Source organism: Scylla paramamosain, chromosome 1 (genome assembly GCF_035594125.1).
Source record: "Scylla paramamosain isolate STU-SP2022 chromosome 1, ASM3559412v1, whole genome shotgun sequence".
NCBI lineage: Eukaryota > Metazoa > Arthropoda > Malacostraca > Decapoda > Portunidae > Scylla > Scylla paramamosain.
Genome location: NC_087151.1, coordinates 17,919,064 through 17,937,279, shown reverse-complemented (window position 1 = coordinate 17,937,279; position 18,216 = coordinate 17,919,064). Strand labels below are relative to the sequence as shown.

At 38.3% G+C, this 18,216-nt stretch overlaps 1 protein-coding gene across 2 annotated transcripts in view; it reads left to right on the top strand.

Annotated features, from left to right (window-relative positions):
- Window positions 1-18,216, top strand: part of LOC135101705 (elongator complex protein 3) — a 201,442-nt gene that overhangs the window by 47,969 nt on the left and 135,257 nt on the right. For both annotated transcript variants that reach the window (XM_064006020.1, XM_064006021.1), the window contains exon 5: window positions 8,865-8,994. In XM_064006020.1, coding sequence (XP_063862090.1) covers window positions 8,865-8,994 — 130 coding nt within the window. The remainder of the gene's footprint in view (window positions 1-8,864; window positions 8,995-18,216) is intronic.

Sequence of the window (18,216 nt, the reverse complement as noted above, 5' to 3'; positions counted from 1 at the left end):
GGAATGGTTTCGGCTTCACCTGTGTTGTCATTACTCTTAACAGCAGAGTTATGAAGGGGTGGGAAGGGCAATAGAGATATAAGAGGCTGAGTCAGCAGGAATATCAATACTGTGACTTGTCTATATATGGAATGTGCCTCACACGTATGAGGGGGTTCCACTCATACTGCTCTTTTAGACAGGGTGGAACCAAAAGCTTTTCATCTAATTAACTCCTCTCCTCTAACTAATTATCTTCAGCCTCACTCATCATCGCAGTGCTGCATCTCTTGCTATTTTCTACCACCATTTTCATGTTAACTGCTTTTTTGATCTTGCTAACTGCATGTCTCCCCTCCTTCTGTGGCCTCACTGCACAAGACTCTTCTTTCTCTCATCCCTATTCTGTCCACATCTCTAATGCAAGAGTTAACCAGTATTCTCAATCATTCATCCCTTTCTCTGGTAAACTCTGGAACTCTCTGCTTGCTTCTCTATTTCCTCCTTCCTATGACTTGAACTCTTTCAAGAGCGAAGTTTCAGAACACTTATCCTCTGTTATTTGATCACTGTTTAGCTTCTCTTTGGGAATTGGCATTTAACCAATACAGCCTTGTCATTGGCTATAACTGACACCACATTTGGCCACTGAGGGTCCACTGATGGCTTTATTCCTTTATCCCTTTACTTACATTGGCTTGTATGGTAACTAAGGGTTTCTAAATTGGACACTTGGTAGCTCTCTCTTTCTATTTGAGAGAGAGGTGGAGAATGTCATTTGACTCACACCACACCCAGCCACAGCCAAAGTGAATGTGGCACATAAGGCAGCAGGAAAGCAAAAGTTACATGCGTGTATATTCCTCACTTTGCTACAGCCAAACCATTTACTCCACGAACTTCAAACCTATTGCACATTCAAGAGGAAGGGTGGGTGAGTTTTCTGATGTAAAATTCTACCTGATAAATGCATGTAGAGCTGCATGATTAAGATGTAAAGATTAACAGTTTTGGCAAAGTGAGAAATAACAACTCACCCACTCTATCCATGTGCTGCAGTGATGGAATCCTTGATAATAGTCAGGAATGTTTATGACATGTCAGACTCCTGTTGCACCACTGATTGTGCTTCTGGACTCTCATCATGAATTCATTGAGTCATCTGGGAATGAGTATGAGCCAACTTAAGATGAATTAGCTGAGATTGAAACCCCCATTATGCCCATGGTGATGAGGGCAGCCATTCATGGTGATACCAGTGGCTTGGTGGAATTGCTGTTGTCATATGGTGCTATGTATGGTATAAATTTGCACACAAAAATAGTATATATTTAGGTATTCCTATAAATCTTACATGTTTGTCCATGTAGGTATCAAAGAGACAATCATATTGGTTACAAACAACACCAAAGTAAGAATAATACAGAGGTTGGCTGCTGGGTTGGAGGGCACACCATAGTGCACTCTGTAATCATCCCCCAAGGAGGCAAAAATAAGCCAAGATGAGTGTTATTGTATCTTTTTTCCTTAGTTTTAGAAAATTTCTGATTGATTTATGCATTAAAAAAAATCAGTAGGGGCTCAGAATTGAGGTGAAAAAAGGCTCCAAATAGTGAGGGGCTGTACAGGTTAAGTGGGTCTTTTTTTATTCAAAATTTTTTTTTCCCTTTGGCTGGTGGTCCTCTTACATAAAAAAAATAAAAATTGCTACAAATCATTATAAGATATATAAATAAACAATTGAGGAAAGTAATTATAAACCAACATTGACAAAGTTTTAATACAATGTTCTGTTGCATTTATGCTGTGCAGATTGCATTGTACCAAAAACATTTGCACACACACACACACACACACACACACACACACACACACACACACACACAGGAAGTAATGGCAAAAAAACAAGGAGAGATCGGAAGAGCAGAAGATATTCTATTAGAGGGTGTTGGACATGAAAGTGAGGAAGTGGTACCTCAACAGGAGGGAGAACAGGGAAACAAGCTAAGGAGAAAAAAGGGCATTTTGAAGGTAGCTTATACAAACATTAATGGACTCATCTTGGGATTCAGGGAATTAAATGTTTATTTAAATGAGAAAAGTCCAGATATAATGGGCCTCACAGAAGTAAAATTATGTGATGAATTAGAGGTAAAGAACATTGGGTAAAATCAATACAGTTTATGGAAAAGAAGTAGAACATATAAGAAAGGAGGAGTGATGTGTCTTGTTAAGAAAAGTTAAAAGGTGGTTGAAATAGAATATGGCAATGGATTAGCTGAGGCAATAAAAATTGGAGTGAAAAATACACAAGGCAAAAAGAGGCAATACATAGTGATGTATGTACCACCAAAAACCAATGCCTAGTCAAATGAAGAATATGAAATAATGATAAAAGACATAGTGAACTGGACAGAGAAAGTGCTAAGTGGTGATAAATTGATCATGATGGGAGACTTCAACTGTAAGGAGGTGTGTTGGGAACAGTGGTACACAGAAGGAATAGAATCATCTTGGGGAAATAAATTATTACAGCTGGCAATGGATAATATATTAACTCATTGGATAAAAGGAGATACGAGATTTAGAAAAGATGGAGAAACATCAAGACTAGATTTGTTATTTAGTAAGGAACCAGAAGGAATTGAGAATGTTCTGTTAGCCAAAAGTGACCACGCTACTATAGAATTCAATATAAATGAGGAAATAGAGAATCAAAGGAATGAAGAACACCATGCTGGGAGATTAAGCTACTGTAAGGAAGACTTTGATAACATGAGGAAGTTTTTTCAAGAGGAGAGATGGGGTAGATTCCATAAGGCTACAGGGATCCAAGAGAAGTGGGATGAATTTCTTAAAATATATAAAGAAGGTGAAAAAAGTTTGTGCCTAAAAAACAGACAGTAATAGCTGGTAAAAAAGAGTGCTTCAATAAAAGATGCGAAGCAGCAAGAAGGACGAAAGAGGATACATGGAAAAAATGGAAGAAAAGTAAAAGAATTAACCTGTGGAATAATTACAAACAAGCAAGGAATGATTACGTGAAGATTTTGAGGGATGAACAAAGACAGTTTGAAAAAGATATAATAGACAGGTATAAATATGAGCCGAAAGTCTTCTATAGATATGTGAATGGTAAACTGAAAAGCAAAGTGAATATAGGAAAGCTAATGGTAGATGGAGTGGTTTATGAAGACCCGAAAGAGATTGCTTTAAGGAAATTTTTACAAAGGAAAAGGAATTTATAAGGCCACTGTGCACACCTGAAAATGAAAAAAATAGAGGAATTTCAAGTAACAAAAGAGGAAGTTGATGAAATCATCAAAACGTTAGAAGTGAGAAAGGCCACAGGACCGGATGAAGTGTCGGGATGGGTAATAAAAGAATGCAGTAACCAGCTTAATGATAAATTACATACCGTCATATGTACCTCTATTAATGAAGGAATAGTTCCACAGGATTGGAAAAGGGCAAACATTGTACCCATATTTAAAGGAGGAGACACACAAGACCCACTAAATTATAGACTGGTTTTGCTGATGAGTCTGGTTGCAAAAATATGTGAAAGGATAATAAAGAACAAATGGACCAAGTTTTTGGAAGATAAGGACATTCTCACAACTTGTCAATTTGGCTTTAGAAAAGGAAGATCTTGTGTCACTAATTTATTATGCTATTATTCAAGAGTGATTGATATCATACGGGAGAGAAATGGTTGGGCAGACTGTATTTATCTAGATTTAAGAAAAGCTTTTGATAAAGTGCTGCATAATAGACTGATGTGGAAGCTGGAAAAGATAGGTGGTGTAAATGGAAAAATGCTAAAATGGATGGACAGTTTCCTTAAAGACAGAGATACGAACAGTAATAAGGGACCAGACATCAGTGTTGAGCCCAGTATTAAGTGGGATCCCCCAAGGGTCAGTGTTGACACCAATAATGTTTGTGGTGTATATAAATGATATGGTGGAGAATGTATCCAGCTATGTGTGTCTTTTTGCTGACAATGCAAAACTTGAGAAGAGTGAAGGGAACGGAAGATTGTGAAGAATTACAAAGAGATATAGACAAGGTGTGGGAGTGGAGCAACAGATGGCAAATGGAATTTAACTCTGGTAAGTGTAAAAAGGTGGAATTTGGGAAAAGTAACAGAAGGTGTAGCTGTAACTATAAGATGGGAAATGAAACAATAAACAAGACAACAAGAGAAAAAGATCTGGGAGTGATTTTCTCAGAGAATTTATCACCAGGAAAACATATTAACAAGATAACAGGTGAAACTCTCAGCCTACTAAGAAACATAAGAGTTGCCTTTGCTTATCTGGGTATAGAAATGATGAGGAAAATAATCACAATGATATGTCCAAGATTAGAATACGCAGCAGTAATTTGGTCACCACATGAAAAAAAGCACATAAGAAAGTTGGAAGGAATACAGAGAGCAGCAACAAAGATGATAACAGAATTGCAAGATTTGTCATATGAGGAGCGACTAGCTAGAATGCAACTCCCAACCTTGGAAAAGAGATGAGAGAGAGGTGACTGATTGCATTGTACAGATTGCTGAGTGGGATGGAAAAACTAGATAGGGAACATCTCTTTATAATGAACGAAAGAGAAACAAGAGGACATGGAAGAAAACTAAAAGTAACCACCTGCAGAAGGGACATAAAGAAGTTTAGCTTCCCTCATAGAAGCATAGAGGCATGGAATAGACTGGAAGGGGAAGTGGTGTGTGCTACAAATGTTCATGACTTTAAGGAAAAGTTGGATATAAACAGTTATGGAGACGGGACAGTATGAACTTAGCTCCTCTCCCGTATGTCTCAACTAGGTAAATAACACACACATGCACACACACACTTGCAAATTCCTTAACCCCTAAAGGACCGTAGGCAGCTATAGCTCCTTTACCAGGCAAGGACTGGAGGCAGTTATAACTGCTTTGCTATTTTTATGGTAAACTAAGCTACTTTTTGTCAATTTTTGTAGTTCAGTCTTTGGTAATACTGCCTGTGAGCTAGTTTCTTAGTCTTTGCCCTGCTCTCACCATGGCCAGATGCTGTTATAATGATTCCGATGAATCTGATTCCCTGCCCACTCGTTCCTGCCCTTAAACCTTAATGCCACATGTATTACATCTTAGTGAGAATGTAATAGGGCAGGAACTTGATAAAATTACTTAGCATGTATGAAGAAAGCTCAGGTCACTCGTTTTCATTAAACATTAGCCTTAGCCAGTTAAGCAAAATGAACAGATGGTAGGCAAGTGACTTGTGGCAGTATTATTAAATTGTCCCTTCCCCGTCCCATCCCCAACCTCATCCATGGGGCTGGAGTATTTGAGAACAACCCCATCCCAATACCGTGCCTGGAGTTCACCATGGTGGCCAAGATTAATGTTGGTAACCCTTTCAAACCAATAATTCTGAGAAATGAGACAATGAATGCATTTTTTGCTTACATTTTCACTAGTATACATTATAAAATGTAATGTAATGTATAAAGTTGATGATCTACTTGTAAAGAGCAAATTAAGAACCAAGAGATATGTTGAAGATAACTCTAGGGGATCCTGGAGGCTGGCTAGTCCTGCCGGTATGAGTTGCCAGTTATGCCACGCTGGGTGATTTATGCATTTATATACACCATTGTCTAATATTTACCAGTCTCGCTCTCAATCACTCTTTGCCACACACACTGCTAGCAAAAGATGCTTACTTTTACAGGCAGTGTGTGTGTGTGTGTGTGTGTGTGTGTGTGTGTGTGTGTGTGTGTGTGTGTGTGTGTGTGTGTGTGTGTGTGTGTGTGTGTTCTTTGAGGAGCTGCACACCATTGCCTGGTATGATGTTCCCTACAGTCTCTCTCTCTCTCTCTCTCTCTCTCTCTCTCTCTCTCTCTCTCTCTCTCTCTCTCTCTCTCTCTCTCTCTCTCTCTCTCTCTCTCTCTCTCTCTCTCTCTCTCTCTCTCTCTCCAGGTAAGATATAGATATGATCACATTTATGTCTGCAGATGGGCATAGTCTGTGTGTGTGTGTGTGTGTGTGTGTGTCTAGGAAAATGCATACCATTCTCTCTCTCTCTCTCTCTCTCTCTCTCTCTCTCTCTCTCTCTCTCTCTCTCTCTCTCTCTCTCTCTCTCTCTCTCTCTCTCTCTCTCTCTCTCTCTCTCTCTCTCTCTCTCTCTCTCTCTCTCTCTCTCTGGCAACTCATGCTGGCAGCGGGAGGTCGCACCTCTGCAGGGTATGTTTGCAATCCCATGGGAACACCATGACACTGTCTCTAGAAACATTACAAATATATCCATTTAAGCAAAGTCTGAAATGTTACATCATTCATTATTGTTATTCACATTTATAAATGCATTACCTTCTATAAAAAACAAATCAACAAGTGTTTTATTTCCAAAAATAAACAAAGAGAAGGTGAAGGTGTCTTGTCTCTCACCCCACTAAGTCAACACTTTTTCCATCCCATCCTGCCCCTGTCGCCGCATTTTTAAACACACCCGTGGGGATGGGGGAGATTAGTAATACCACAAACAACAGAGAGAAGGTTAAGGGGATGGGAAGAGGAAAGGGAAATTTAATAATATGGCTGTTGTTCCCTCCAAATGTCTTTCTTCTTCAACTGATTGTGTTTCCGTAACCACTGTACATGGAAACATAAGGATGGTATTGTTAGAAAGAGGAAGATTTGATGTTGAGTACAAAGTTTATCTCATTTGCTCTTCCATTGCAGCCTAAGTTGAAGGTGTGTGAGAATACAGGCTATTTTTGACATATAGTGGGAAGGAAATCACCACCACCAGCAGTCCTTTAGGGGTTGAAGCTAAATTAAAAGCTATCATAGCCTCTAGGCTTCTAAGGATGAGAAAGGACTGATCCTTTGCTGACCACACAGCACAAAAGTGAGTTGCATGGCATATCCACATTTCATGGTATCAGAGTTGAGAGCATAATTGGTTTGCCACTGCTGTATCAAAATAAATTCAACACAGTTCCTGTGTTTAACCTATATGATTTTGGACAGTTTCATTCTGTCTTTCTGTGCTGCAGAAGCATGAAATTATTATTTTCTGTGGAGGTAAAAAGTCATGTGATCTCTGGAGATGCTATGTGACAATGGAAATTAATTAGTGTTAACAATGCTTTGCTCTAATAACATATCATTCATAAATATCTCATGTATATAAGATTACATATGGCAATACTGCAATTAAAGTATTAAATCATTCATCCCTTACCATAGAGCAGAGGTGGGCAACCCTTGGCATGCATGCCAAACATGGCACAATGATGACTTGTTTCTGGCATGTAAAAGCACAGGTTACTGTTTTTTTTTATTTATTTATTTATTTATTTATTTATTTTTTTTTTTACATGTGCTCTCTCTCTCTCTCTCTCTCTCTCTCTCTCTCTCTCTCTCTCTCTCTCTCTCTCTCTCTCTCTCTCTCTCTCTCTCTCTCTCTCTCTCTCTCTCTCTCTCTCTCTCTCTCTCTCTCTCTCTCTCTCTCTCTGACTATGACTCTTTGATGACTCATGGCTCAGAAGTAATCCCAAGCCACCTGTAGCATCATGATCAGAATCAAGACCACTCTCATGTTTTGCAATGATTTCCTTCTTTTTTTCAGTGGTTATCACACTTTTCTTCTTCTCACCATTTGTAGTAGTACTTCTCACTTGCTTAGAAGATATTTTCAGGGTAGAATGATCACAAAATAAGGCAGGAAGACAATGGTGGGAACACTGTGGCAACACTGGGAGCATGGGCACAAGTTGGTTTTGTGGGCATATGTTCATGCAAAATCTGCGCATCAGGAAAGGGTGTAAGTCGGTCTGGGTGTATATCAGGGTGGGCATAACTTAAGGTGCCACTGTACATGTTTGAACACAGAAGAAAGGTTCTTTGAACAGAATATTATTTCTTCATAGAAGAAATGGTTTCTCTGTAGTCATAATGCTTTGTTACAACCACGTGTTTGAACAAGTAAACTAATACCAGCAATTCTGATACCAGCAGTGATGATGCTGGACATTGGTGAAGTGGCTGTGGTTACCGAGAGAAGCATGGGAGAGTGAGAAGAGAATTTTTATAGAATTTTTTTGGAAGGGGGTTCTAAGATTTAATGTATAGTGAGTTAACCAGTATAAACTATTCTTTTTTAAAAGTTCAGAGAAGATGCTACAAAAGCCCAGATATATATGTTTTGACCTGGCATGACTGATTAGCCATCAAAATTGCATTTGAAATGTTATGGTCAGTTTTATGAACAAAAAAAAACTTGGATCCTTAGAAAAGTATAATTAAAAAAAAAACATGTACACTAAAGGGCTAGCAATGATAATATATCCCTCCAATGACTGGCATTTGTAATGCTGAGAAAATAAGCACCTTTGTTGACTATTGTAATGTATATGTATGTGTATATTTATCTGTCAACTTGCCTTTCTTCCTTCCTTCTTTCCTACTTCCTTTCTCCCTGCTTGTCTGTTTCAACTTTCTCATACTCAAAGTTTAACTAACAAAAATTATTCTATGTTCTCCTAAAAAACATTCATAACACAGTAACTCGTATCTCCAAACATGCTCATAAAAAAATATCCACAATCCTACTTTTCGTAAAAATCTGTCATGATTTTTTTTTCATTGTCAGTTTTACATGATTTATTAAATTACTTACAATACTTTGTCTTTACTGCTTCGGAGTGATTTTTTATCATTTAAAAGGTTCTTGAAATAATTAAGATATATCTGATAATATGTTTAAAAAAAATTTTGGTTGACATATGGAAAAATTTTGCATCATAGACTTGGCCTATTTTGGCATGCACTTTCAAAAAGGTTTCCCACCCCTGCTATAAACAATTAAAGGACACTATTTCAGGTATCACCATTGAGACTCGTCCTGACTACTGTCTCAAGCGCCATCTCTCTGATATGCTGCGTTATGGCTGCACCCGCCTGGAAATTGGAGTGCAGTCAGTCTATGAGGATGTAGCCAGAGACACAAACAGGTGTGTGCTATACTTGTTTTAGATCTTGAAACCTTGTTTTTGAAAACAATAAGAAATGTGTTCAAGGTATGAAGACATGAAAAGGCTAATTTTACCACAAGTAACAAACAGTATACCAGAAAAATGAGTGTATGTTATAAACCTGAAGTTCAAAGTGTTTTATCTATATCTGTCACATGTGTTTAAGGACTCTGACAGAAGAGCTCTCTCCTTACATTTCCTCCTTGCATGTTCAAATCTTCTCATCCTTTCCTTACCTTTTCTCACATACTGTTACTCTGGTACCAGGAATATCCAGCTTGTCGTAGTAAATTTTATTTCAACCTGTAGATAATATTATAGTAAACATACGTGTATCACATTTCATTTCAAAGATTATGGCCATCACAATACCAAATAGACCTCAGTCATGTAGCACACATAACATATCACATGATAATCACTGATAACAACACAATATAATGATCACTCACAATGGTGCCTCGTCACTGGTACCCAGCAGAATCCCAAGAACAAATACTGCACAGCCCCCTTGCATCCAGTTCATATTTGCTTCATGTCAGCACCATTAAACAGCACTGAAATACAATACCCTCATGTACAAACTTGTACAAGAAAACAATGCTGTACACCGTAATGATAACTGGGAATGAGCCAGCTGTATACAATTCTCACACTGATATGAACTTAATAAACAAATTTGCATTGATAATAGCATTATACATACCTTGATGAATACACCTGTGCAGCCACAAACCCATGACACTACCAGGACATCAAGAAATGTCCAAGATGCCCACCAACCAACAACTGATCCGAGAACTCCAATACCCGCCATCACAACATCTGATTTACACGTCATCCGTGAGCATCGACATGTGTGCTACCAGTAATGTTTACATTCCTTATAGCCCAAAATACATACATAATTATTAGTATGTGTAACTAATAATATACTCCCGGCCACCTTTATTGCTCCTCCATGGGTAGCAGTACCACCAGTTTGTGAACTGATCTCTTAATAAATGTGTCACTTTGTCCCTTGTACTGTTTTCCTGGTTTTTGTATTTTGTATCTAATACTCACATCCCTTACTTTATTATCTCAACCAGTTTCTACATCTATAACCTGTCCCATCTTACATTTACCTCTAACGACATTTGCATCTTGTATAAGGATAATATCCCCAGGTTGTACATTTCTTTTATCCATGTGCCATTTTTGCCTAATAACAAGTGTAGGAAAATAATCTCTCTGCCACTTCCTCCAGAATGTGTTAATAACATTTTGTATAAAATCTAATCTTTTCGGAGTGTTATTTGAGGTGGAACATGAACCAGGTGGAACTCTATTACTTGCTTTTCCCAAAAGCAAATCATTGGGACATAAATATGTTCCTAATTCTACATCCATGCTGGGCTTTACTCCAATAGGCCTCTCATTCATGAGATTTGCTACTTCAAAAAATATAGTTTGTAAATCACTGAATGTTAAACTACTAGATCCTATAAGCATTGACAGAGATCCTTTTATAGACTTTATCAGTGCCTCACTCACACCATTTTGCCATGCAGCATCTGTAGAGCAATTAAATTTCCATTTCAGACCTTCTTTGGTACCAAATTCTGTGGTCAGACATGTTCCAATTATCAATGGCACTTGTAAGTTCCTTACTAGCTGATACCAACTGAGACCCTAAGTCAGAGTGTACAGTATGTGGATATCTGTGAATAGTAATGAACCTTCTAGTAGCCTAGTAGGAGCCATCCTATTCTTTGCCATGATGAGTCTGCTCTCAAATATACTAGACTCTAATTCCCACCTAGCATATGCAACAGCACCATACACATCTGTGGAACTATTACTGAAAATAGCTAACATGGGGTTTCCTTTGGCTGAGGTTAGCTTAACACTTCTCTCCAAATACAGGTCTTTGATGCCAAATAAATCATGAAAGTGTGACACCCACTGATCATTTATATGAGAGTGCAAGAGATTGTCTTATCCTACTTTGGCTTCACATTTTACAGTGTCTCACAACAAAATTTTAGCTTTCAGTGTAAAGGGAAGCAGAAACCCAAGTGGGTCATATACAGAACATATCTGACTTATGACAATCCTTTTTGTTAAAATTGAAGGTATACTGTCAAAGAGATCTAATTTGTTAAAGTCTTGACCTGTTCTTACTCCCTTATATTTGCGAGAGAAATTTACTTTGGCTTTGAAAAAAAATATCATTTTTACATTTCCAATTTAGGCCAAGTATTTTTTCATGGTCATTCTGTGACGTATTAATATCAGCATTGTCACTGTTTCCAGTAACGACCCATTGTTTGATCTTAAAACTACCATTAGACAAGACTTTCTCAACATTTTCAATTAGAATAAGTGCTTCTCCTTTACTTTCAACAGAATGGATTATATCATCCACATAGGAATTAGTTTTTATCACATGTGATGCTTCTGGAAATTCATTCATTGACAACTCTGCTGTATGTCTGAGGGCTAACATAGCAATAATTCCTGATGGTCTGTCCCCAAAACCCATGGACGTCAGTACATAGTGATCAGGTTTGCGATGTGTTTGCGACTTTCTCCAAACAAATCTATGGACATGCTGTTCCAATTCAGGAAGTTTAATGCAATTATACATTTTGCTTATATCATCTGCTAAGCCAACTGCCTTTTCATGAAATCTCAACAATATCCCTAACATAGAATTCAGGATATTGGGGCCCTTAGCCTAGAAGCTATTGAGAGACTGACCCATGAAATTAACTGATGAATCAAATACTATTCTGAATGGAGTTGACACAGATCCAGGCTTCAACACTTCATGATGCTGAAGGTAATTAACAGGACCATCATAAGTTCTGACTTTTTCATCAGATAACTTGTGGGCTACATTACGCTTTACCATGTCCAAAATCTGGTTGTTGTAAGGTTCAGCATGTTCTGACCCAAGTTTCTCTAACTGCCTCTCTGTGCTCTTAAGTCTAGTAACTGCAGCTGATACATTGTTCTGCAATAGTTTGGGATCCTTAATCCATGGAAATTTGGCAGACCATTTTTTCTTTTCTACATTACACAATAATCCTTCTTCAATAAGGCCTAACTCTCTTTCTTCCTTAATGCTATAATTACCATTGCCTACTGCACACTTGCCACAATGGCAACCACCACATCTTGGGCTACATTCAGTTCTGAGATATTCAACAGTGAAAAATTCCTTTATCTGTGTGTTGATATCAATTTCAGGCTCTACAGATATATCAGTCATAGATTGAACAAGCAACATGATTAATTCTAATGCCAAAATTACTTCTGGACTCTGTTGATGTAATTACGTCAGGGTGACTACCATAAACACACATTCCAAACTGTGATTCCATGAGCTGTAAATTTTTAGCTACTGTTTCCTTGACAACCGGAATTAAAGAGCAATGATCAGAACCAATAAGCAGATTTGTTTTCCCATCTAATGTACACACATCAACACTCTTAAACAAATGTCTCACTTTAGTGAGATCAACCTTATCAATATGAGATGTAATTTCATCAATCCCATAGGCAGCAATGTTAACATCATTCCCATATTCATCAGTAAGAACTAGGTCATACTCTTTACTATGATAGGTCGCAGTTTCATCTCCCAGTTTAGTCACAGCGAACCTGACATTTCTCCCCTTTAATCCTAAAGCATTTGCCTTTTCATTTCTGATCATTGTCACATCAGCACCTGAATCAAAAAGAGTTTTTAACTTATGGTTGCCACATTTGATGTTGTTAACCATGAACAAAACACCATTTCTTTTCACACCCACATTATAATTTCCTGTTATGAATCCTTCATGTAGAATGGTATGATTTTGTTTCCCACAAGTCTGATTGTTAACATCAGTAGCCTGACATCTGGATTTCCTAATATATTTCCTAGCAATGTGCACACCTTTAAGACAGTTAAAGCAAATACCATTAGTCATTAGACTATCCATTTTGTCGCTGATACTTAAATTTTGGAAGGTGAAACAATCCGATATATCATGCCCATCTGACCCATGATACCAACATCTATTCAGCTGTGTGTTACCATAACCTTTATTTCTATTCACTCCACTCTTTTCTTCTGTAAGTCTAATGACAAGGTCAGAAATATTTGCAATAGCATTTTCAAGTCCTGTTATCCTTTTCATAACTTCTGAATCCTCATCTTTAGAACCACTTTTGTTTCCACTTATGCTATCATAATTCACTTTAGACTTCAGTGTTTCATTTTTTCTAACACTGGCATTTAAATATCTCATAGATTTCTTTTCACTCAAAAGATACTCCAACAATTTATTGAACAAGTCATGGTTCTCAACACTTTCCACCAACTTAACCCATTCACGCTTCTGAGTAGGTGAAAGAAGCTTTTCTATCTGGTTAATCATATTAACAGTATTCAGCTCTGAAGCTAAGCCCATTTGGTCTAGAAAACATTGCTCAATCTTATCCACCATCTTGATAAAACTTACACTATCACCTTCTAGTTTAGGCTCAGATGACCTTATGTCATCTACCACCACATCAACCACTCTGTAGCCGTTTCCAAAATTTTCATCTAAATGTTCAAGCATCTTATCAAAGTCATGATCTGTGCCACGAACTGTTTCCAAGGCTTCTCCTGTGAAACACTGTCTGAGCACAAAAGGATCTTTCCTATAAGTTGACTGCATCAGTCTAACAGAATCTCTCTTAAAATTACTGTATTCTCTTACATCTCCCTGAAACCTGGGTACATCAATTGGCTTTACCTTCACAAGTTTCTTTACTTGCACTTTGTTCTTAAGTTTCACAAACATCACATGAGCTGCACACTTTTGTCCTCTGACTCTTTGATGTACTCATTAGCTTCTGTCAAAAGTTCATCACTGTGTTCATCTAGCAAATGGCAATAATGTTCATTGGCTACTTCAACTTCCTCATAAGCCTTTGCAACACCCTCATAACTTTCTTCCAAAATTTCAAATGCCATTTCATCTGCTACATACTCATGAAACTTTCATAGCTTATGTGTTAGTTTCACCCTGGTGGTTCCTCTCTGTTGCCTAGCTGCCTTCCTCTGCACCTCCAATGACATCGCAGTCGAATTGTGGTTGCCTTTGAAACCTCCTTGTTCACCAGTTGCCATATTGAGTGTTGTCAAAATGTTACTCTGGTACCAGGAATATCCAGCTTGTCATAATAAACTTTATTTCGACCTGTAGATAATATTATAGTAAACATACGTGTATCACATTTCATTTTAAAGATTATGGCCATCACAATACCAAATAGACCTCAGTCATGTAGCACACATAACATATCACATGATAATCACCAATAACAACACAATACAATGATCACTCACAACGGTGCCTCATCACTGGTACCCAGCAGAATCCCAAGAACAAATACTGCACAGCTCCCAGCTCCCCTGCAACCAGTTCATTTTTGCTTCATGTTTCTGAAAATATTAGTTTCATTTTATCTATTGTTTCATGAATCTGTTTCATAGACTCATACTTTGAATTAGATAACTTTCAAAGTGTTAACCAAGCCTATATGTTTAACTGCACACAATAAAACAGCAGTCTATCTTGACCTGCACCCGTTGTCCTGTCTCTATACGCTTGTTCTGGTATTGGGCTAGTGGATCCATTAAACAACACTGAAATACAATACCCTCATAAACAAACTTGTACAAGAAAACAATGCTGTACACCATAATGATGACTGGGAATGAGCCAGCTGTATACAATTCTCACACTGATATGAACTTAATAAACAAATTTGCATTGATAATAGCATTATACATACCTTGATGAATACGCCTGTGCAGCCACAAACCCATGACACTACCAGGACATCAAGAAATGTCCAAGACACCCACCAACCAACAACTGATCCGAGAACACCAATACCCGCCATCACAACATCTGATTTACACATCATCCATGAGCATCGACATGTGTGCTACTAGTAATGTTTACATTCCTTATAGCCCAAAATACATATATAATTATTAGTATGTGTAACTAATAATACACATACTTGAGACTGCTCTACCATTTCTCTGGAAGTCATCCTCAGCTATCCACTATACTTATGCATGGTGTTAAGGCCTATGTTTAACCCTTTCCTTCCGGCGCTTAAATTATTTTACCGTTTTGTATGACGGCTAAAAATGGTAAACCTAGAAATTGTCAGAAAATTGTTTGAATACTAATAATTATTTTCTCGTTGTTATTCTGAATACAATGATATACTTTGTAGCTCGATGTCTTTGTTATTCTGAATACAATGATATACTTTGTAGCTCGATGTGACCTCTCAAAGTTGAGTTTATGCCTTATAAAAGATTCCTCCTCCTCCCGCCTGTGTGATCCGTCATCCAGAAACAGCCCAGAGAGCGATGACGCCGCGCGCACACACACACTCTCTCTCTCTCTCTCTCTCTCTCTCTCTCTCCTCTCTCTCTCTCTCTCTCTCTCTCTCTCTCTCTCTCTCTCTCTCTCTCTCTCTCTCTCTCTCTTCTCTCTCTCTCTCTCTCTCTCTCTCTCTCTCTCTCTCTCTCTCTCTCTCTCTCTCTCTCTCTCTCTCTCATCTCTCTCTCTCTCTCATCTTGGAGGGGAAATTGTACACTTCCAATGAGAGAAAGAGAGAGAGAGAGAGAGAGAGAGAGAGAGAGAGAGAGAGAGAGAGAGAGAGAGAGAGATTTCATCCCTTTTCATATCAAGTTTCAGGCAAATAACATTATCTCTCTCTCTCTCTCTCTCTCTCTCTCTCTCTCTTCTCTCTCTCTCTCTCTCTCTCTCTCTCTCTCTCTCTCTCTCTCTCTCTCCTCTCTCTCTCTCTCTCTCTCTCTCTCTCTCTCTGACAAGTTACCTTCTACCATTTTATTATAAAATCGAAGATAATGAAAAAATTACCATGAAAGAATGATAGGTATCATCTCTCTGTTCTGATAAAACAGGTGGATCCTGTAAATCATTTTCCGAGTCCTCACTAATGTCTTCGCTTTCTTCATCTTCTAAATATTCACTGTCTGACTGTCTTCAAACTCAGAAGCACTGCTAAATACATATGTTGTGTCTTGCTCCATGGTGAGTTATGATCTGAGATCCTTGGCTCTTATCACTTCACACTTATCATGGTGCTTTCCACCCGGCGAGTGCTTTCCACCCGGCGGGTCGCTGGGGTTGCCAAGTGTCGCGCGGAGAAAAGGAAAATAGCTTAGTTACCGCTAAATTTCCAGAGCTAGTGACAACACTACATGTGGAAACATGCCAGACACTTCCACTCACACCATCTGACTCAAGAAACCGCGCTTGGACCTCAAAATTGAGGCGCGAAAATTCTTGATTACCGGTATGATCGCCGTCGCTACGGACGCATTTTTGCAATCGTATATATACGATTGCCGGAAGGAAAGGGTTAAAATGTTTCTGAAAATATTAGTTTCATTTTATCTATTGTTTCATGAATCTGTTTCATAGACTCATACTTTGAATTAGATAACTTTCAAAGTGTTAACCAAGCCTATATGTTTAACTGCACACAATAAAACAGCAGTCTATCTTGACCTGCACCCGTTGTCCTGTCTCTATACGCTTGTTCTGGTATTGGGCTAGTGGATCCAGATTAAGAGTTAAAGTTAATTAAGCTAAAGTTATAAAGCTTTTGTAACTTGACAACTACAGTCAGCTTGCTGCTAACACAAGATTCAGTTCCACTAACAGCCCTTATTAGGCATGATTTTTGTTACAGTTATAATGAAGATAATTGCACAATATGACCATTTTTCCACCCAGGTTGAGACAAACACCAAAAAAATTAAAATTCCAGACTACCCACAAGACTCAAAGTTTTTTATGTTTATATTTGAAGATAAATGCATAAGAGTTCATATAACATCAAAAGATTAATGAATAAAAACTAGTATTAGAAGGAATTGTGCAGAAAAGTATACAGCCAGTGTCCAAGTGACAAGTTGACAAGTTATGAATGTTCAGAGATACGAGCAGTCTACTCACAAAATGAAATTGTGCTCTCAATATTGTCCTCTTTGCTAACCAAAAATTAAAATTTGCTGCTACATGCCATATTTACCTAATACACCACTTTGCCACTACATGCGCAACACAGCAGCTTAGCGAAGGACTGCCCACTTCCCAAGGACGCAGGCCCTGTAGCAGTTTATTTTGAGACACTAGTTTAGGGTTTAAATTTAATTTAAAAACTTATTGTACTGCACCGCAGTGAGATTCCACAGCATACAGACCTCTGCCAGTTGGCCTCTTGAGAGGCATAGAGATGGGAGGGTTTTGGTGCATGTAGAAAGCCTGCTACATTACATAAAGTCCATGAATAGGCAAACATACCTGTCTTATGCTTTCAGCCAGCCATTTTAATAAATTATGTAAATAAAGGCGTGTATAACCCAAGAAGGAGAGAGAGCAAAAGGAAAAAATGTGCATGAGAGAGAGAGAGAGAGAGAGAGAGAGAGAGAGAGAGAGAGAGAGAGAGAGAGAGAGAGAGAGAGAGAGAGAGAGTATCTCATAACTTGGGGCTACACCTGCTGGACTTTGGCTACACCCACCCAAGTCCATGAATAGGCAAACAAATTTGCCTTATGCTTTTCAACAACCATCTTAATTGATTATATGAATAAAGGCATGTATAAACCAAAAAGGAGAAATAGAAAATAAATGTGCATGAGAGAGAGAGAGAGAGAGAGAGAGAGAGAGAGAGAGAGAGAGAGAGAGAGAGAGAGAGAGAGAGAGAGAACAAATGCACATGAGAGAGAAAGGGGGGTCTCACTTTAACCTGGGTCATACATACACTTGGCATATTTGAGTCTTGTGTTTGGCAGAAGCCTTAAGCCTGTCACTACTCAGTAGTATCACATCACCCATAAGGCAAGGTGCTCTCTCTCTCTCTCTCTCTCTCTCTCTCTCTCTCTCTCTCTCTCTCTCTCTCTCTCTCTCTCTCTCTCTCTCTCTCTCTCTCTCTCTCTCTCTCTCTCTCTCTCTCTCTCTCTCATGGTATCAAGTATAAAGTAAGTACTACATTGTTTGCAGAACGTATGATACTTTTTTTGTACCAAAAAATTATGATGACAAGTTACAGGCAAAACAACTTATGAGGAGCTTTCCAAAACATATCTCGCTTGTAACTTGAACACCTTCTGTATTATAT